The sequence below is a fragment of the Camelus ferus genome, chromosome 18, assembly GCF_009834535.1.
Source record: "Camelus ferus isolate YT-003-E chromosome 18, BCGSAC_Cfer_1.0, whole genome shotgun sequence".
In the NCBI taxonomy this organism is placed as follows: domain Eukaryota; kingdom Metazoa; phylum Chordata; class Mammalia; order Artiodactyla; family Camelidae; genus Camelus; species Camelus ferus.
In genome coordinates this window covers 29,866,191-29,887,803 of record NC_045713.1, presented here as the reverse complement: position 1 = coordinate 29,887,803, position 21,613 = coordinate 29,866,191, and the positions used below count along the sequence as shown (strand labels likewise).

Sequence of the window (21,613 nt, the reverse complement as noted above, 5' to 3'; positions counted from 1 at the left end):
CTTTTGCATTATAAGCTATACAAGGCATTGAAGAAAGTTCCCTGTGCTATAAGTAGGACCTTGTTGTTTCTCTCTGTACATTTCATAATGCAGAAATAGTGAGTTATGGTACAGAATCTGACATTCTAACTTCAGTGGGTTTTGGGTGATGTTTTGAAAGACCATTCTCAACCATTATAACATTTTCTTTTGGCATTTTATGGTTTTGGTTTTAATGCTTAGATCATCCATCTGGCTTTATTATTTTTTATATTATAAAGTAGCAGTTTTAATTAATTTCGTCTCAAATTATTAGCCAGTTGTCCCCACACCATCTATTGAATGGTCTGTATTTCCCCATTGATTTGAAATGACACTTGTGTTATATACCAAATTCTTGTATGTACTTTAACACAGCAGTGCATATGTCACTCTTGACTTGCGGTTGAAATTGCTTTTTTTTTTCATTTTGATGTCTGAAAACTTTTGACTCAAAGTTACTCAGTTGTGAATGGATTGAAAGCTCCCATAGCTTGCTTTGTAGAGGAAGAATAAGGTTTGTAGTAGGGATATCAGAATTTTCTTAGTCTATTTGAGCAGCTGAGCTCCAGGAGGAAAGAAGAGGAAAGGGATATTAGCAAAAGACATGAATGTCCTAAGTCTGTCCCTTTTCATCAGGAAAGCAGTAGCTGTTGGGGAAGCCCTACTGTTAGACTTCTATGTGCTTCTTATCAGCCAGAATTAGGACACATGGACCCCTTGCTAGCTGCAGGAAAGAGGGGAGGTGAGAATTTCAAATAGGGCAGATTGGTGCCTCAAACCAAACTGACATCCTCTTAGGAAGAAGAGGGAGAGATTATTGGAAAGAGAACTTGGAAGGTCTACTACATCCCACATGCTTCCTTTTTTTTCCTGTCTAGAATTTTCTTAGGTATTCTTAAGCAAGAGGGAGGGAGAGGAAGGGTTTGGGAGAGAAGAAGAGAATTTACACAGAATACAGTGTTCAGTTTGATGAGGGTTGACAGTTCTATGTATCTGTGTACGACCACTGGAACAAGATAGAAAATATTTCTGAAACTCCAGAAAGTTCCTTTCTGTCTCTTTCTAGTTAGTCTCCTTACCCTGAGCTAGCAACCATTTTCTGATTTCAGTTCACACAGGTTAGATTTGCTTTGATGCTTAGATCATCCATCTGGCTTTACTATTTTGTATGTTATAAGGTAGCAGTTATAAGGTATCATCTTAGCACATATAAATGGAATCATAGAGTCTGAATTCTTTTTGTGTCTTCTTTGACGCATTCTTTGAGACTCATCCATGTTACACACATTGTCAAAGATAGGCAAAGCCGAACACTATAGTGGTAAGGTCAGATTTTCTGCAGCAATCACTACTGCAATAGGGAAAAGAATCCAGCGTGAACTAAACTCAACTCCAGTTTGGGCAGAAGGCACTTTATAAGGAGAATGAGAGAAGAAGAAAGGTGGTGAGCAAGAGCTCAGTCAAGTCAGTGAAAAATTACAGAAAATGGGAGACAGTGTGTTGGTCTAGATCTGGATTTGCCATCTGGACTTGCTAGCTGGGTGACAGGGGCCCTGTCTTCAGGTGTTGGCTGGAACAAACAGTGAATTCTTTTGGCAGCCTTGAGTTTTCTCAGGCAGGTACACTGAGGGGGCCTAGAGGCATCCTAGGGGAGTGGCCTTGAGCTGTTAAAAACTCTGTTAGTGTGTGTTAAGGTCTTTATATTACAGGCCAAGATTGAGGTCTAGTCGAGAAGAGGGCCCAGAGGAGCCTGGCTAGACGTTGGTCAAGGAGAGAATCTTTGTTTACTGCTTTTTATTTTGTGTGAATATACTATGATTTGTTCATTCATTCACCTGAGGATGAACATTTGACTTGCATCCAGTTATGGCCTGTGTGAATAGGGTGCAGTGAACATTCTTATGTAAGTCTGAAATTTCTCTTGGATAAATACCCAGGAGTGGAATGGCTTAGTCGTAGGGTGGGTATGTATTAACTGCTAGGCTAATTTCCAAAGTGGTTTATCAGTTTGCACTTCCCTCCAGCAGTGCCTCCAACCTCCAGTTGCTCCATATTCTTCGTTAAACTTTCGGTGTTGTCCGTGGGTGTGAGAGGGCATCTCATTATGGTCTTAAACGGCGCTTCCCTGCTGACGGATGTCGTTACGCACCCTTTGTGCGCTCGTCGGCCATTCCTACATCTTCTGTGAACCATCTGTTTAGGTCTTTTGCCCATTTTTGTTGATGATGATGTTGCTGCTTTTGACTTACTTGGAGTTTTGTTACATATTCTAGATAGGAATCCTTTGTCAGATAGATGTGTTGTAAATATACATACATGTATAGGAAAATGAAAATTTAAAATATTTACAATAGCATTAAAACACCACCTGTCTAAATCCCAGTTGAAATCCTAACCATCTTTTTTGAAGAAATTCACAAATTGATTCTAAATTATATATGAAAACACAAAGGATTCAGACTAGCCAAAAAAAAAACCTTCAAAAGAAGAGCAAAGTTGGGGAACTTAACACTACTTAATACTACTTAATTTTAAGGCTCACCGTAATCAAAAAAAATGTGGTTTTGGCACTGAAGGTAGAAAAATAGATCAATGAAACGGAATAGAGTTCAGAAATAGACCTTACAACCGGAACTGTCAGCTGATTTTTTTTCCCCAGAGTGCCAAGTCAGTTCAGTAGGGGAACGGAAAGCCTTTTTAACCCATAGTTCTGGATCAACTACATATTCAGGTGGAAACATTGACTTCATTCTGTACACACATTCTAATTGGAGATGGATTGTAAGCCTAAATATAAAAGCTGGAACCATAAAGCTTCTATGTGAAAACATGGGCAACTATCTTGGCAGCCTTGGGGAAGGTAAATATTTTATGTACAGAACAAAAAAAGCACTAACTACAAAGGAAAAATAGATACACTTAGAAAATGAACAGACAAGCCACATCCTGGGAGAAAATATTTGGAATACGTGTTCTTAACTGTTGTATTTTTTCCAGAAGTGTGTTAACATTATTCAGGTCCATGGATGGCATCCTGTTACTGTGTTCTGTGTTAATTATATCAAATATATATATATATTAAAAAGTTAGATGTGAGACGTTGTACCAAGGGGGCTGATTGGATTCTCCTACTTACTTCACTCTGTGAATGTTGGTTCCTTCTCTGTTTACACTTTGCCCACTGTTCAATGACTGCTTACGAGAGAGAAGGCAGATTGTAGATCATATTATGCCTTGTAAAGTAATTAGACATTAGATGAAACCAAAAGGCAATACTAGTAAGTCTCCTGTGGGAGGAAACCAGCCTCTGGGCCTTCTTCATTATTAAGGCCCAGCTTTGTAGGTGATTCAGTACTTAAAGTCTTGCGGATCTACTTAAGGAAAGCCACAGGAGGCTTCCCAGAATTCCCAAGAAGTGAACAAATCCAAACTCTGTTTAGGTACAGAGTTTATTGCCCGTAAGACCTTGCTTTCTGTCTCCCACTTATAAACCAAGAATAAAACCGACAGAAAATAAAAACCGAAAAAATAAAACTAAAAGATATAAAAGAACAATACAAATTGAAAATTGAGGTAAAGCAGTATCTTAAAGACTACAAAGCAGTATGCAGTTAAAATTCCAAATTTGAAAATGAATGCTGAGAATATTCAGTTGATTTTTGCAATTGATGTTTATGAATATACATATATACACATAACGTGTGCATCCGTAAGCAGCTAAGCAGTACCTATGCACAGACACACAGAAACACACAGATACCATTTAAGCCGCTGAAGTGTTGGGGGAGGGGTGTAAATCCAAGTAGGTAAGTAGGCTTGTAAAGCAGTGAAGTTAGTTTCCCTCAAGGTCCCACAGCTTGGGGAAACCACCTTAGGGTTGTTATGAGGGCCCCATGTGTTCCTGTTTGTCAAGCATTTGGAATAATGCCTGGCATGCAGTCAGCACTCACTCAGTGAGTGTCCTTGAGAAGTGATATAAACCAGCCCCAGCCTTGATCCTCATAGTCTGGGAGAGCAGGGAGGGCCCCTTCCCATTCCCTGAATCCTCAGATCACGAAATGCCTGTTGGAGGGCGGTTCCCTACCTTACATGAATTTCCCATTGTTGGAGTGGACGCATTTGCCAATAGGACAGAATCGGTCAGTGTTTCTTTAATGAATAGGTGGTTGGACCAGACCCATGTTTCCCATGGGAGGAATGCGAGATGGTTTGAGGCGGGGCACAGATAGATGTTTCAAATTTTAATAGTAGGTATTTATTGCAGTGTGTGTTAGGAGAAAATATTAGGTAGCACATCGACCTGAGTCCTAAGAAAATTGATTTGATTTAAGGACGTATTAACATTGAACAGGTGAGTGTCGTGAACGTTTTCAAAGCAGTGGTGGATTGAATGTAAATGGAGTGAATCTTTAAGGTCTTTCCAAAGCTGAGATTTTTGGCTCTGTGATTCTGGAAGCGAAACATGAAATCAGGATATTCCAGTGGAAGGGGTGTTCTCTGGGTGTCGGGAGCAGAAGACGATCAGGGAAATGGACGACGGCAGGACTAAGGTGCACAGTATCGCGGTGCAGAGATCATTGCTATTAATGTTTTGCTGTCTGTTCTGGGCACTCTTTATTTATACGTATACGTTCATTCTAACAAAATTGAGAGCATCCTGTCCATATAATCTTGTCACCTGCTTTGTGGACCTGACACTGTAACTCCAGGTTCTGCGTTCTTGGGAAAAAAATCTTTGTGTTCATTCTTGGGTTTTTTCCCTAAGGATAAACATCCCAGAAGTGGGGCTGCATGGTCATCGTGTCTGCACGTTATTCTGGCTTTTTACACCTGTTGCCGCAGTGCCTGGCGGCACGACCGGGCCAGTTCCAGCACCCTCGGCCTGAGTCCTCTCCAGAGCCGGGTTCTATTAAAAAGATAGTTTTATCACTGATTTGATGGGAGAAATATTGCTCTGTTTTTGCTTTCGTTTTCATTCTGCCTTTTAAAAAAATTATTTCTTTGATCGTTGATAAGGCTGGGCTTTTTATATGTTCATTGGGTTGGTCAGTTTCTTTTGTGAATTTTCCTTTTTTTAGTGACGTATAGTTGATTTACAGTGTTGTACAAAAAAGTGGTTCAGTTATACATATACATGTGTATCTTCCTTTTCAGATTCTTTTCCATTATGGGTTATTACAAGATATTGAATATAGTTCCCTGTGCTGTACAGTACATCCTTGTTTATCTATTTTATGTATACTAATGTGTATATGTTATTCCCAAACTCCTAATTTATCCCTCTTCCCCACCCCTTTCTGCTTTTTAACCATAGTTTGTTTTCTATTTCTCTTAGTCTATTTCTGGTTTGTAAATAAGTTCATTTGTATTTTTTTAAAGATTCCATATGTAAGTGATACCATATAATGTTTTTCTCTAACTTACTTAGTATGATAATCTCTAATTCCGTCCACCTTGCTGCAGATGGCATTATTTCATTCTTTTTTAAGGCTGAGTAATAATCTATTGTGTGTGTATGTATATGTATGTATACATACACACACATCTTCTTTATCTGTTCATCTGTTGCTGGACATTTAGGTTGCTTCCATGTTTTGGCTATTGTATTTAGTGCTATGGACTTTGGGGCACATTTATCTTTTCCAGTTAAAATTTTCTCTGGATATATGCCCAGGAGTGGGATTGCTGGATCATATAACTCTACTTTTACGTTTTTAAGGAAGTTTATTGTTCTCCATAGTGGCTGCACCAACTTACATTCCCACCACAACAATGTAGGAGGGTCCCTTTTTCTCTACACCCTCTCCAGCATTTATTATTTGTAGACATTTTAATGGTGGCCATCCTGACTGGTGTGAGGTGATGCCTCATTGTAGTTTTGGTTGCATTTCTCTGGTAGTTAGTGATGTTGAGCATCTTTTCATGTGCCTGTTGTCCATCTGTAGTGAATTTTCCAGTTTTGTCCTTTGTCATTCTTTTTCTTCTGGGATATTAGTTTTTTTCCTTAATCTTTTTCCTAGGTTAGTATTTGCCTTTTATGTTGTTTGTGAAATCCAAACATTCTTGTTATGAAGGCAGTACCGTTTGAGCCATTCTGTGGCACGCACATTCTTACACTTTAACTTCTCTGAAAGCAGATGTGACTTACTCTCGACGTGTCCTGCAGTCACTGTCCAGTCGTATTAGAGGTGTCATTACCGGTGGACGTGGCGGTTATTCCTAGTGGTGTGGCTGGACTGACTGTGACCACAGCACCTGGTGCTTTAGTCTATACATCATTTAAGGGCCATTTGAAGAAGGAGCACAAATCCTGTTGTGGTTGGAAATCACCCAATGATACCTTCTGATGAGATCAGGAAAGAGCCAGAATCAAAACTTCCAGAGCGAGGGTCAGCTGCTTGGAAGAAAGTCTCAGAGAGGATGGTGGAGACCTCTTACTGAAGTGCATGTTCGCCAGCGCTCTCAGCGGCACGAAGATCATTATTGTGTGGAAGGTCACAGACATCCTGCAAGCGAAGACTTAGCCAACTTATTTCACTCATCTTTTCCTTTTTATGTCTGTAGGAGAGAGCTGATGACACCCTGTCCAAATAAAGGAGCTTTGTCAATAACCCCCAAATTAAAATTCTGAGCAATAAGAAAAACACTAAGTTAACTAATTGGCAGTGGGTTTTAATTTCTTTTTTTAATCTTATAATGGATGGTATTTTAGATGTAATGAAATATAGGTAATGTTTCTTTTTTGCCCAGCTCATCTTCAGGTTGGTGGCTTGTAAATTCTGAATCATGGCATTCATCTCCCCTCAGAACTCCTTGCAGCAGTGCCCTGCCGCACCCTCTTCCTTCCTCTTCCCAATGGTGTGTTGTCCAGCTTTTTGTCTTGGCCACTCTCACAGGCAAATCAGTAAGGTCCTTTTTCCTTGGGGGCATAGAAACCACTGACAGTCATCTAGACTGAAGGACTGGAAACAGACACATGTTGGAAACATTAGGAAGTTTCATAGGAACTAGTGACCGGGGGTACTTGTGTCTGTGCATCTCCCCCAAGTGATCGTGGTACTTGTGTTATGTCCATGCATCTTGCCAGGTGATCAGGGTACTAGTTTTATGTCCGTGTATCTCCCCAGGTGACTGGGGTACTTGTGTTATGTCATGCATCTCCCCAGGTGATCGGGGTACTTGTGTTATGTCATGCATCTCCCCAGGTGATCGGGGTACTTGTGTTATGTCCGTGCATCTCCCCCAAGTGATCAGGATGCTTGTGTTATGTCCGTGCATCTCCCCAGGTGATCGGGGTACTTGTGTTATGTCCGTGCATCTCCCCAGGTGGCTGGGGTACTTGTGTTATGTCCATGCATCTCCCCAGGTGATCGGGGTACTTGTGTTATGTCCGTGCATCTCCCCAGGTGGCTGGGGTACTTGTGTTACGTCCGTGCATCTCCCCAGGTGATCGGGGGTACCTGTGTTATGTCCGTGCATCTCCCCAGGTGATCAGGGTACTTGTGTTATGTCCGTGCATCTCCCCAGGTGATCGGGGTACTTGTGTTACATCCGTGCATCTCCCCAGGTGACCGGGGGTACCTGTGTTACGTCTGTGCATCTCCCCACCTTTTTGTACTGCCAGACGTCATCAACCACACTCAGTGTGCTGTGGAAATCCATTCCTCCCAACCTGAGTTTGCTTCTCTCTCCAACCTCCTCTCCAGTTTCTCCTGTTTTCTTACTCCTCTCCAGCACACCCCCCGCCCCCTACCTACTTCCTGCTTCTGAAACACTCCATGTCCATTCCCACCCTCTGCTGCTCCTCCTGTCTGGAATGCCTTTTGCACAACTGACTTCTTCCAGTTCGCTTGGACTCAGCTCAGCCATTCTTGTTTCAGAGAGGTCTTCCCTTTCCTACTTCCCTAAAGTAGGTCCTTCCATCCTCCATATGATTATCTCCCTCATACGTCATTATCTCTCTTTATCTTTGCCTCTGTCCCTCCTCTGTTTTGTACCCCCAATGCCTGGCACTTAGCAGACACTCGATAAATTTTGCTTGACTGAATCAATAGTATTAAGTCTACCGATAATGCAGGGTTAGAAGGAATAGAAACTGCTCCTTGTTATCCACGACGGCAGTAATAAATCCGACAAGGAACACTTGGAGGCAAATTGATCAGCTCTTCAGCAGTTCGAGTGTCTTGGCAGTGGGGCGAGTGCCTTCTTGTGGGGAGTAGTCACAGTGGCTCCATATTGTTGAAAGGCTTCTTCCACTGGGTGTTGGGATGGACTAAGGTCCCTTCCAACCCTTAAACTGATGAGTGTTCTCATCGCTAGTCTACGGGTTTTTTTTGCTTCATCTACTTCAGCTGCAGATACGGCCTTTACCACTAGATGGCGCGAGATGATCCCTTTGAAATCAGCGTTCATCCAGCTGCCAGGGACAGTGAGAACACTGGTTTTCGTGCTGCTTTTACCTCCACAGACGCTTGAAACGAAAGCGTCACAAAACAGTCCTGACTCTTACAGTGTGGAATGCTGCTGCTGTTTTCTGTTTTACTCTCTGGTACTTCATTTTCTAAAGTGGAGATTTGCAAACTATTACATTGATTTTATGATATTGATGGGTCACAACTTACTGTTGGAAAAGCACTATTTTAGACAGCTGCGCACGTTTCCCCTTTTTCATTGAAGTATAGTCGGTTTACAATGTTGTGTTAATTTCTTGTGTACCACATGGTAATTCAGTTATACATGTGTATCTATTCCTTTTCATATTCTTTTGCATTATAGGCTATTACAGGGTATTGAATATAGTTCCCTTGAGCTCGTTTCCTCTTGTAAAACTCTGTGGGTCTGCTGTTTTCCTTGGGCAGTCTGGGCTTATAGCAAATTGTGTCCCTTAGTGAGGACTTGTATGTTTCTGTGTGGAGTTGAGTAGCTGAATGTATATGCTTCCTTATAGGTGTTTACAGATGTGCAAACCTGGATGCAAGAGACTAGGGGGACGTATTTGTACAGAATTCAGCACCTTTTGCAATCAAGGCAGCAGTAAGCCTCGTCGATAGATATAAAGAATAGGAAAGATGTAGAGGGAGGTTATAGCTCAGTGGTAGAGGGCGTGCTTAGCATGCACAAGGTCCTGGGTTCAATCCCCATTACCTCCGTTAAAAACAAACAAACAAACAAACCTAATCCCCCCCCCCCAATATAATAGAAAGAGAAAAAGAAAAGGAAAGATGTAATATCTGCTTCTGGGAGCTTAGAACCTAGCAGGGTGACCCCCCCACACACACACACCCTTTAAGTTTCAGCTTACTTATCACGCAATATGGCGATGAGTGTATTATTCAGGCTGTCACTTGGGATCCTTTAGGCTGCAAATAACAGAAAGCCTGACTCAACTGGGCTTAAGTGGTAAAGATGTTTGTTCTCTCACTGAATATCCATGGAGAGGTAGAGGGGCTGCAGGCCCACGGGGGCGTGGCATGGCCCTAGGCATCCAGGTTCTTTCCATGACTGCTCAGTGGTCCTAAGACTGAGGTTGCCAGGGGACTTCCAGTGGTCATCAGAACGCCAGCTCCCAGGCTTAGGACACTAACACTCTAACTCCGTGTAGTGTGGACGGGGGTAGAGAGAGTTTAGGCCCCCGTAGCACTTTCCAGGTTGTAGCTGTTTTGTTCATTGGTTCCTGGCTTCCCCACTATGACCTCCTTAAGGGATGTGAAATGACTGGTACTTAATATAGAGCCAGAAGAAAGACTTAGTGATGCTTAGTGATGGTTGTTAGTGATGCTGGCCAGCTATTTCTGGGTCTCACTTCCCCTGGACGCAGAACTTTTGATTGAGCAGAGTTATCCAGCTAGCTCTGGCCAGTGAGTTTGCTGAATGAATACATGGTTCCAGGTCTTCTTTATGAAGTACGAGGTGAGGTTATCTGCTGTCTAGGGTCCTGGGAGAGGAGTTAGTGATAGGAGAAAAGAGAGAGGTAAGAAATGACCATGGTGGGGAAATGTGATCAGCAGTGTATGTGACTATAAAGATGGACCGATGAGTCTGTTTAATCTTGTGCTGGAATATGACATGTGACTTGGCCTTTTGAGGTAGATTAATTTCCTCTGGCTCCTTGACCTGGTTCCTGGGAACTTGGCCATGAACCTGGCTTAAACCTACTCTCTTCTCACTTGCCTTTTTCATCTCTTTCAGGTTTGCAGTGAGCATTGGCTACTGGCATGACCCTTACATCCAGCATTTGGTGAGACTGTCTAAAGAGAGGAAGGCCCCTGAAATTAACAGAGGCAAGTGACCAACTCCCTCCCCAACATCTCCTCGTCAGCTGAGGGGCCTGAGGTTTTAAGAATACATTCTTAAAAAGAGAGTTTCAGCGTGTACTCTCTCCGACAGAGAGAGTCCCGTATTTCCCAGCTTCCTCACCAGCACGGTGTATTATGAAATTTTTAATTTTTGTTAATCTGATACCTGAAAAATGGTGTTTTATCGGAATTTAATTTTATATTCCTCTTATTTTGGAGTGAGGTTGAAAAATCACTTTTCTGTTTTTAAAAGCCATTTATATATCTTTTACTGTAAGGGATTATTTTTTGTTGTTGTTGCCTTACTAAAGGGTTAGTAACTATTAGTTTCTGCACATAATTTCCATCAAGGAAGTCAAAGGATTTGAGACAGGAGTGTGACTTCATTTCAGACTAAGAAATTGACCAAAGACCATAATTCCTGTGTGTGCAGGGAATCTTGACCCTAAAGATGGATCCTGTTGGTAGGTTTTATCAGAAATGCAAAGAAAGTTTGAATGGTGCTTCCTGAGAAGAAGGGAAGAGGCCTTAAGCCCCCTTCCTGTGCTCTTGAGATAGATTTCCTAATGAGCGGTCCAGAGTCAGGGACCCGCCACGGCGACTGGCTCGGCCCCGGGCAGCATGGCAGCCTGCCTCCTCCTTCCTCTCCTGGGTTTGCATCTCTGGATTGGGAACCTGCAGCCCTGAAGGAGCGCACATCCCAAACGTCTATGGTGGGGACATATTTTCCCCCTCAAATCTAATCCATTGTGGATGATATTCTGTAAATCATAAAATCCCTGTGTCTAGTTGCAATAAAAGTTTCTAAATACTCCTCTCAAATTTTGTTCTTGAAATAATCACACCTTGAGCGGTGGGCCTTTGTAACAGACAGACTCTATCTTCCTGTCTCCCTTCTGCATTTCCCATCTCCTTCGCGCCAGGTCCCCACCCCAGAGCTTAACAAGTCTGTTTATTAGGACCATTTGCTGGTGCCTCCCCTCCTCCCATCTGCGGTGCCATTTTATAAACACAGAGGCTCTAACCCAGACAGGGTGCAGGTGAAAAGAGCACGGTAAGAAGTATGGCTTTCTTTGCTTTAACATCCATCTGCCCAATTTCCTGAGCGCAAAATGTTATTTTCCATGCGATCTCACAGTTTTGAGTTCTACCAGAGAACTGAGTAGCTTTCGCGAGAGCCATGAAAAAGCCCATTTTCAAGAAGAACATTTAGATCAGATATTTTGATACAAAATGCTTGTCTTTCATAAGGAACAGAATAGGGCATTTTATTTTTCCTAAGACAATGAATTCACCATTAAATTGATTGTACATACTTTGGTTCAAACAGCCTTTTTTTTTAAAAAAAAAAAAAAGGGAAGAGAATTGGAAAGCCATTTTTTCCCCTGTAAAATCTTCAGATAAACCCCGACCCTGACGAAGGGCCAGGTGCCGTTCTGCTCCTCAGGCACACTGGGCTTTGCAGGCGCTGTTTCTGTCGTCATGGGCTGACTGCGTGCTGCTCTGTCTGTGTCTCAGGATATTTTGCTCGAGTCTATGGCGTCGATCAGCTTATGAAGGCATTTCTGCGGAAGACAGAATGTAATTGTCAAATTCTCAACCTTGGGGCTGGGATGGATACCACCTTCTGGAGGTTAAAGGTACATTAAAATTTCCCCTCTTCTGTCTCCAGCTGTTTACATTTAATTTTTGGAAGATGTTCACCTGGTTCAAAAACTGAAAACAATATAATCAAGGGGGGTGCGGTGACAGCTTGTCTCCCACCCCTGTCTGCGGCCTCCCACCCCCGACAGTGACATCAGCCCCGTACTTGATCTCCCCAGGGCACTAGTGAAGACAGGAGGGCTGTTTCTCACCTTCAGCTGCTACGCGCTGGGTCGTAATGAAAATCCTCACATATGTTTCCCTCTGCGTGTGTGGAAACGTATCAGGAGAAGTTCTGAGCTTGAGCTCTAATAGAGGCACACACACGATGCATGCTAAGGGCAGGTATTCCGAGTGTCATGCAGGCATTTCGTTACTATCCTCACAGCCCTGTGAGGTATTATCATTTTCTCTACTTTTCAGATGAGGAAACCTTGGCCCAGGGAGTCTAGTGACTTTCCTAAGGCCTCAGCAAACACACGATGGAGCTGGTTGGTGAACCCTGCCCCCCGGGCTCCCGAGTGCCTGCTCTGTACCATCCACTGTCACAGACGACAGTCGATGTATCACAAAATAATACTTGCCCCACTCCATATGATGCTTTCTGATACTTGCTATTTTATTTTCTTTTATCCCCCAACTGCTGGTTGCAACCCACAAGACTGATTGCTTGACCTCCTCTAATGGGTCTCAAGCTGTTTGTTTGTATTTTTTTTTTTTGAGAAGTACTGTTATGTCCTGCTTCTAAGCTGCCTCTTAACATCCCCGTGGCTACTCTCCCGATTCAGGCTCCCCATCACATCTTACCTGGTCAACTACAGTAACCTCCTTCAGTCCTCTGCCAAGACCAGAATAATTTGGAAAGCACATTTCTGACCTTATCATTCCCCTGATTTAAAATCCTGAAGTACCCCCACTGCACTGCATGGCCTAGTACTTGGTACCTGAAGACTGATCGCTGGTTGTATGAGTGATAAATAATTATATAAGGATTACTGTGTGTTTTTTCTCAGGATGAAGACCTTCTACCAAGTAAATACTTTGAAGTCGACTTTCCAATGATAGTCACGAGAAAACTGCACAGCATCAAGTAAGTGTGGCTTTGACCGGAAGGAAGAGCCTGCTGGAATTTAGAAACAGCTCTGAGGCCTCATTTTCAGGCACTGCTTTCCTTTCCTCCCCTCCTCTCTCTCTTTCTTGCCCCAGGACCCTCATTCCAATGTATCGTGCAGTCTTCACCATGAATTATCCTCTCCCTTGTGACTCTTCTATCCATTAGTATAATTTCTCTGCACGTTTTTAAAAATGACCTATAGTAGTTTAATAATCTGAATTTTTTTTAAACTTACTTCTATTTTTGGTGGGGGGAGATAATTATATGTATTTTTTTGTTTTTATGGCGGTACTGGGGATTGAACCCAGGACCTTGTGCATGTTAGGCATGCTGCTCTGCCACTGAGCTATCCCTTCCCCCTCTATTAATCTGAATTTTTATGTGTATTTTGCTTCTTTAACCCCAGGATACAGAAAGGTGCCTGGCCCAGAATAGATGTGTAGTAAATATTTTTTGAATGCAAGAATGAATGGGAAACTGAAGTTAATCGGTTATTATATACGAGATATTCAGGGGGCTTTTCTAAGTCCACTGTTCAAGGAGTTTGCTTAGTTGTAAGTTATGAGTTTGCTGATCTTTGCTGAGAGCTTTTCTTTGCCTAGCCCTGTGTTAAATGTTTCACTTGGATTGGCCCACTCAGTCCTCAGAGCCAACTCATACATTAAGGGCTATCCTTAGCCTCTCTTCACAGATGAGGAAACTGAGGCTCAGAGTAGTTTAGTTAAGTTGCGTAAGGTCAGCTAGCTAGGAAGAGGGTGGAGCTGATGTTTAAACCCTGACTGCAAGACCAGGGTTAAAGTTTCCCAATAATTTTAACCTGCACTCATTCCCCTCCTTTTTATTTTGTTTTTTATTGAAGTAGAGTCGGTTTACAATGTTGTGGTAATTTCTAGTGCATAGCATAGTGATTCAGTTATACATATATATGTATATATTCCTTTTCACGTTCTTTTTCATAATGAGCAATTAGAAGATATTGACTATAGTTCCCTGTGCTCTGCAGGAGGACCTTAGTGTTTATTTTATTTATTTGTTTGTTTGTTTATGTGGGGAAAGGTAATGAGGGTTACTTATTTATTTATTCTTGGAGGAGGTACTGGGAATTGAACCCAGGACCTCATGCATACTAAGCATGTACTCTACCATGTGAGCTATACCCTCCCCCTATCTATTTAATATATAGAAGTTAGTAGCTGTGAATCCCAAACTCCCAGTTTATCTCTTCACCCTCCCCTTTCCCCCCGGTAACCATAAGTTTGTTTTCTATGTCTATGAGTTTTATAAATAAGTTCATCTGTGTCAGTTTTTAGATTCCACATATAAGAGATATCATATGGTACTTTTCTTTCTCTTTCTGGCTTACTTCAGTTAGCATAATGACCTCCAGGTCCATCCATATTGCTGCAAATGGCATTATTTCCTCCCTCCTTTTTATATTAGTCATGTAAATAAAATCTTGATTCTTATACTTCAGTAACTTTTGTAATAAGCATGAAGTTGTAGCTTGTCCTTCAGACGCGTCTAATTCTCACAAACTGGGGATAATTTTCAAGCCTTGTTTTTTCCTAGTTCATGAAAAGAAGCTTTTTACTCTTCCCAAATATAAAAGTATATATATTATCTATCTATGCCTTGTAGATGCTATATGGCAATTCTGATGCTCCGGGACCTACAGAGTATGGCTCAACTTGTTAGAACCCTGAGTGAAAAGAGCAAGTAGGCTCTCAGTTCAGGCCAGGGTGGTTTCCTGGGCTGAGAAATGCATTGATGTTTGTGTGTGGTTGTTGTAGAATTGAACCTGGCTCTCTGATGTCTGGTTTTTTTGCATTTTCTTCACTGGGGACGTTACCACATAAATGTTAACTAAACTTTAGGTCTCAGTAAGAGTCAGTCTTTTTAGTTTACCTGTGAGAAGTAATAGCTCTCTTAAAAGTTTTGTCTTAGAAGAGGCAAGACATTAGCAGATGGCTTGGAAAACACTGAAACATTTGGAAAAGTCTTGCTAGCCTGTAAGTAAATCTCTCATGATCGGTTTGTGATTTGATATCAGATTCTCAGTGTAAAGCTTAGCTGATCTAAGCTGAGACTTGCACCCACTGGACTTTGACTGGATGTGCCTAGGATCACGTGTAATTAAACAGAAGACCCTTTGGCGTGGCCCTTCCTTTAAATAGTAGCGAGATCCACTTGAGTGTCTGCATTTTTGCAGTAATAAGCTACCTGACTCATCTTTCTTCTCTCTCTCATCTTCCCACAGATTGAAACCTGTCCTATCAAAACCCATTTTAGACTTACATTCAGAGGACACACTTCAAATAGGCAAGTATCCTTAACCTAAGTAATACCCTGTGGGCTATATAACAATTTTTGTTCTTTTCCCCCTTTTTAAAGATGGTGTGTGGGTGTGGGTGTGTGGGGGTGTGGTGTGTGTGGGTGTGGGTGTGTGTGTGTGTACATATACACGTATCTACATATGTGTCTGCTGATACATTTTCACCTTCATTGCAGTTACCGTGAAGGAATTTAAAACAATTTTTGGTATGACTCTTCTTAGAGGTTCATAGATTCCCCAACCTGGAATCTTTTTAAAAAGAATTTTAGTCGCCAACATTTCAAAAGTAGATTTTTCATCAAAGAATTGATTTCTAGTTTCACCTGGAAAAATCAGTTCCGGCGACATCAGACCACAGCTCCTACAAGAATTGAGCGGGGGCTGCCTCACTTGGGGGAGCGGGTCCCTGTCCTCTCCAGTTCTGTCCCCACTACCCTCTTGTTTTATACCTGACCTACATCCTTGTTTATGTTTCCTCCTTGGCCGCTGCAGTCAGTTTTTCCCCCTCAAGTTTTCATTATGAATGTTTCCAACAATACTTTCCTCATTTCTAAGCCTTTCCAATTATGATGTAGCTCTTCCAGAATCTTCCATTATTTTCAGTCTGTGTCTGACAGAGATGTTCAAGGGCCTTCTTAATAATTGGGGTTAGAAAGCATGCTCAGAGAGGATGGCCTTCTCAGAGGGTCGACACAGATAACACAGCGACGATCAGACAGTTACACAAGCCGCGTCATTCACACACCACCGTGCTTCAGTCATCCGCCTCGTGATCAGACTCCCAGTAGGTTTTCACAGAAAATAGCATCTGCCCCCGTCCTTTGTTTCCCTTACATAAATTCTAAGTAGAACCTACTCAGGCTTTGCCATTTGCTGGCCTATTTGCTTTCTCCACAGTTTTGCTACCGTAATTCTCTATGTATTTGGTTAATATTTGTGTCAGAATGATTATCTGTAATGAATGTGCTAGCACTTTGCTAGGACTTTGATCCGTCAATGTAGAAATATATAAAGTAGAACGTAAAGACCTTCCTTCCGTATTCCCCCCCATCCAAGATAACTGATGTTCAGAGTATTTCCTACTACGGATGCGCAGTATACCTAGAGAAAGGTGAATACCACATATAATAAAATATGTACGCAAATACTCAGTGCCTGGCATGTAAGAGATTCAGTAAATTTCTATTGAACGAGTGTATGTACACATTGAATAAATACATGCTGTAGTTCAGCATGTATTTGGGTTTTGTTTTGTTTTGTTTTTTAACATTTTTTTATTAAGTTATAGTCATTTTACAATGTTGTGCCAAATTGCAGTGTAGAGCACAATTTTTCAGTTATACATGACCATACATATACTCATTGTCATATTTTCTTTTCACTGTGAGCTACCACAAGATCTTGTGTATATTTCCCTGTGCTACACAATATAATCTTGTGTATCTATTCTGCATATGCCTGTCAGTCTCTACAAATTTAAAACTCCCAATCTATCCCTTCAACATGTATTTGTTGAATGAATGAATCTATGCTTCTATATGCAAATAGAGGTTTATATATAATTTTAATCAAGTGAATAATTTATGCATACTGTTTTGTGACTTGCTCTTTTCTCATCCTAGTAAGTCATGGCTGTCTTTTCATGTCAGTATATACAAGCCTACCTCATCATTTCTAGTGCATTTATAGTGCTCCTGCACAGAAATTCCATTTTATTTAATCTGTTCCCTACTGATGGTCATTTCGATTGCTGCCTTTTATTAAACAGTGTTGTAGAAAACCTGTGGATATGTGTGTTTGCAGGACTTGCTAGCTCAAAGGACTGCACGTTATGACTTTTAATGGCTGCTACCAAACTGATCTTCAAGACCCTTTGTATTAATTTATATTTTCACTAAGAGTAGACGAGGATTCCCTTTCCCTGCACCCTCATTAATACTAGGTATTATTTTTTTAAATTGCCACCAATCTGATAGGCAGTAATGGTGTCCCGTTGTTTTAAAATTTTATATAACTCTGAATGCGAGATGGAGTATTTTTCTTTAGTTTCACTGGCCTTTGGGAATTTCTTCATAAATTTCCTTTTCATTTCCTTTGTGCAACTTTTTTTTCGGTTGCGTTGTTTCCTTTTTTTCCCACTCCCAGTTTTTAGGAACCTTTTATAACATGAAGATACGTTCTTTGATACAAGCCCCTTGTCAACTTTTTTTATTGCAGATTTTTTTTCTCAGTCTTTTGCTTGTTTTTTAACTCTGTTTGTGTCTTATGTAGGAAAAATTTCCAGCCTTATCCTTTATAGTTTTTGACTTCCCCATTATACTACGAAAGGAAAATTTGAATAAAAATAAAAATGTGAATGAAAATCTGAGAGAAGTGGCAGATGGTAGTAAAACTGACAAAATTTCATTTAAAAATTGCCCTAGTTCATCAGACCTGTGGGGCTGTGACTGTTAAGAATCACCACTATGTATTTGCCAGTAGGAAAGAAAAAATGCCAGCAAAGTTAAACTGGTACATTATCGACTGTTAGATGCATCTTGATTTTAGAAATGTGAAGATGTGAGAAAAAAATGCAGCTTGGAATTGATGATATGTGTTTTCTTAAGCTGAAATATGCACGGGGTTGAAAAATGAAAAGTATGCAAGTGGGCACACAGTGAAAAGTCAGCCAGAATGAGTTCTTACAAAGTCAGTGAGGTTCTGTCACTTGCCTGCTTAGATCCACACGGTTAATCGGGCCTCTGTACCCCCCAGCCCGGTTTTATTTTCGACCACAGGGACTATGGCCTCGCCACACTGCCCTCCTGCCGTCCTCTGATCGTGCCAAGCTTGCTCTCACTTGAAACCTTTCCTCTTCCCTCGGCCGGGAACTCTTTCCCTCTAATTTTCTTGATGGGCTCGGTCTCATCACCCACGTCTCATTCTTGCTGCCGCCTCCCGCCTAGGCATCCTCCTCTCTCCTCCTCCTCCTATTTTCTTCATAGCACTTAATTCTCTGATGTTATCTTGATTCTTTAATGATGTATCAGCTCTCCCTCCCCTAGGGGATAAGTCTCCTGTGAGCAGGGGCCTCTCCTGTCTTTTCCATGACTGTATCCCATATCCCCAGCACCTCGAACAGCACCTGGTGCGCAGAGATTGTTGACTGAATAAATACTGAATGCTTGAATGCGCGAACGTTGGTATTTGGGGACCCATTTCAACTCCTCTGTGGAACTGAATGAGTCTAAAGAAAAAACAACAACAAATCAAAGCATTTCAGAGTGGCTTCACGGCATTTCAGCTGAGCCCTAAGAAGGAGAAGCTCTCTAGGGAGAAGATCGTCTCTGACAAGACAAGCTTAGGGGAAGAAGGAGCCTGCAAGAGGCTGGCGTGACTGGAGCTGGCACTGGGGAGGGGTGCATGGTTCACAATGAAGCTAAGGAAGGCGGCAGGGTGCTCTCGTAGGCCACGCCAAGTTTGGACTCCATTCTAAGGGAAGTGAGAACCTGTCACGTGCTCCCGCAAGACTGCCTGCTTCTCTGTAACCTTCCCCACACTTGGCCTTGCCCACTCTTCATCTTCCCTGCCGGATGGTAGGCCCCCTGGGGGCAGGACCATATCTTTTTGTTCATCAGTTTATTCCCTGAACTTGGCTCAGTGCCCCGGACATAGTGAGAGCTCAGTAAGTATTACTGGGTGGACAGATGAGCAGGTGAACAAGTGAAACTTCTCTAGGGTCAGGAAACCCACCTGAGGCCGTCTCCATTTTACAACCTCTTTTTTTAAACTAAAGAGTTCTAGGAAAATCTGTGGGCCTGAAAGAACACCTTGCAATCCTTAATAGTAAGTCTGTTCTTGAAGACAGACAGTGAATGGGATTGGTGGGATTCACTGCAGGTCAGTAGCACCTAGGAACACATCTCTCTTGAAATGCTGACTTGGAGGTCCCAGAAGCGATCATGACTATGTGCACTGTGGATTCTGTGTGTGGGTGTGTGTCTAACTACTGTGTTAACATCGCGTAAATCTTCCCCTTTCTCATGCCTTTCATAGGCACGAGCTTAATGAGGCAGATGATTAGAGCCTGTATGAGTTTTCTGTGTAACAAACCACTGCAGAGCATGTGGCTTCAAACACCAGCCATCCGTGTAGCTCACGATTCTGCAGTTGGCCAGTTTGAAATCTCATTCTGGTGAGCAAGTTACTTTTCTCACCCACACTCAGGAGCATTCCAGATGCACCACGGTTTTTCTGTTGTGCCTGGGGTGTCTCACCAGTGTTAGAGTTTATAAAAATGGCATGTTTTTCTAGAGGAGTAAAACTTCCCTGAAACTTGCCCTGGGCCCTGTATCCTCTACAAGATACATTCTGCTTCTTGTGAAGGTAAGGCATCCTTCGAGGGCAGGTAATGCGCCTTCTGTTTCTATACAGCTTGAGGAGCCCCTGACTTCAGAGGAGCCCTGGGAGCATGGTGGGTGGGGGATGAGCGATAACTAGAGTTGTCCGATTCTGTCGTTAATGAGACCTTGGGGTCAGTGCTTCCCAGGTCGTGTGCCGGCTTGCCGTGGCTGGTCCACTGCTGGGTACACCCACGTCCTTGATTCTTGCAGTTTTGCCGTACCTTGTGCTCAATTTCTAAGAGTCATTGTGACCATGTGCCATTTCGGTCTCGCGTGCTACCTTTAGATCCACATCCTGAGTAAGACGTGTCTCCCATGACTTGTGTGGTCTGAGAGAACCACGTGCTTCAACATTCTGATGGTCTCTCTCTCTTTTTTTTTTTGTGGTTAAGAATGGAAAAACTCATTATTAATATATATGTTATTTGGAAGAAAGCACACGGGCGTTTGGGAATCGTTGCTCGTTTCCACAGCAGGGCAAGCAAGTGCCTTCACGTGCTTTGTATTCCTTCCCTGACTCGGGCTTGTGGTGCTCGGGGCTGACTGCCGGGTTTCCCGGCCTTGCCCTGTGGTGGTTCCCTGACTTCTAGCAGGTTCCTGGGTGGTGGTTCTTTTAGCTTATGGTGGGTGGCCAAGTGTATTTGAATCAGCCAAATGGGCTTCTCCGGCTGCTTTTAGTCTTTCCCACATCCCTTTGCTGTGGGTTCTCAGATGGGAACCTGAGTTCTCAGCAGCGATGCAGGCCGGCTGTCGGATATTCCAGCTCCTTCCATGGTTTGTACCCCGGGGAAGTTGAGTGAACAATGCTTTGGGTAAACAGTCGTGCAGTTTTATTTCTTTTTTATTATAATCTATTTTTTAAACTTTTAATTGAAACCATTCTCAGGCATACACAAAAATACTGTGACTAGATGGATGAATCTCCATGTACCATCCCTGACTTTAACTATCGCCTGTACTAAAAAGTGCGCCAGGATTCTAAAAGTGTAGTCCCAGACTGACAGCACCAGCACCGTCTGAGGAGCTTGTTAGAAATGGCACATTTCTACTTTTGGAAAATCTCCTGGATCAGAACCTCAGGGCGCGGAACCTCATCAGTCTGTGTTTTAACAAGCCCTCTGAATGATTCTGATAGCTGTCAAAGCTTGAGAACCATTATATATACCATTCTATCCAAATCTCTGCTGGAATCTTTTAAAGCAAATATTTTATTTGTAACTCTTTTAGTATATAAGCTATTTTCCTTTAAATATGATATCCCACAGATTGGCAAAACATTTGGAGAGCAGCCCGCCAGTTGGTACCAATATTTAAATAGGCTTACTCTTTGTTCTCCTGACTCTGCTCATTGTAACCTGCTTAACTGGATAAGTGCTTCATGGTATATATACAAGGATGCTCCCCGCAGTGCCTAGGATGGAGTAAACTTGGAAATACTGTGTGTCTAATAGCGACAATTGGCAAAGTAAGTTTTATGCACTCCGTGGAGCACTGGGAAGTCATTACAGAGAATGATGTCCCTGATACTACTGTTAAATAGGAAAAGCCTTCAAAGCAAGTATTGGGTGGCCCCATTTTCTTTTTGCTGTGCAGGGTGTGTGCTTGTGAGAGAGAAGAGGGAGAGGATGTGTCTGTATTGTGTATATGAGTTTAAGTACATAGGAAAAAGGCTAGAATGTTATATGCCAAAACCCTAATAGTTATTTTTGGAAGGTGTGATTTTATTTAATTTTCACCTTCCTTCACCTAACTTTTTCTCATAGTGAACATATATTTTTATAATGGAGAAAAACAAATTTGCTTTAGTTTTGAGAAAGCCATATCC

At 42.2% G+C, this 21,613-nt stretch overlaps 1 protein-coding gene across 1 annotated transcript in view; it reads left to right on the top strand.

Annotated features, from left to right (window-relative positions):
* LCMT1 (leucine carboxyl methyltransferase 1) overlaps nucleotides 1-21,613 on the top strand; it is a 46,900-nt gene that overhangs the window by 8,970 nt on the left and 16,317 nt on the right. The window contains exons 2-5 of the mRNA XM_006186670.3: nucleotides 10,210-10,301; nucleotides 11,835-11,956; nucleotides 12,974-13,050; nucleotides 15,332-15,393. Coding sequence (XP_006186732.2) covers nucleotides 10,210-10,301; nucleotides 11,835-11,956; nucleotides 12,974-13,050; nucleotides 15,332-15,393 — 353 coding nt within the window. The remainder of the gene's footprint in view (nucleotides 1-10,209; nucleotides 10,302-11,834; nucleotides 11,957-12,973; nucleotides 13,051-15,331; nucleotides 15,394-21,613) is intronic.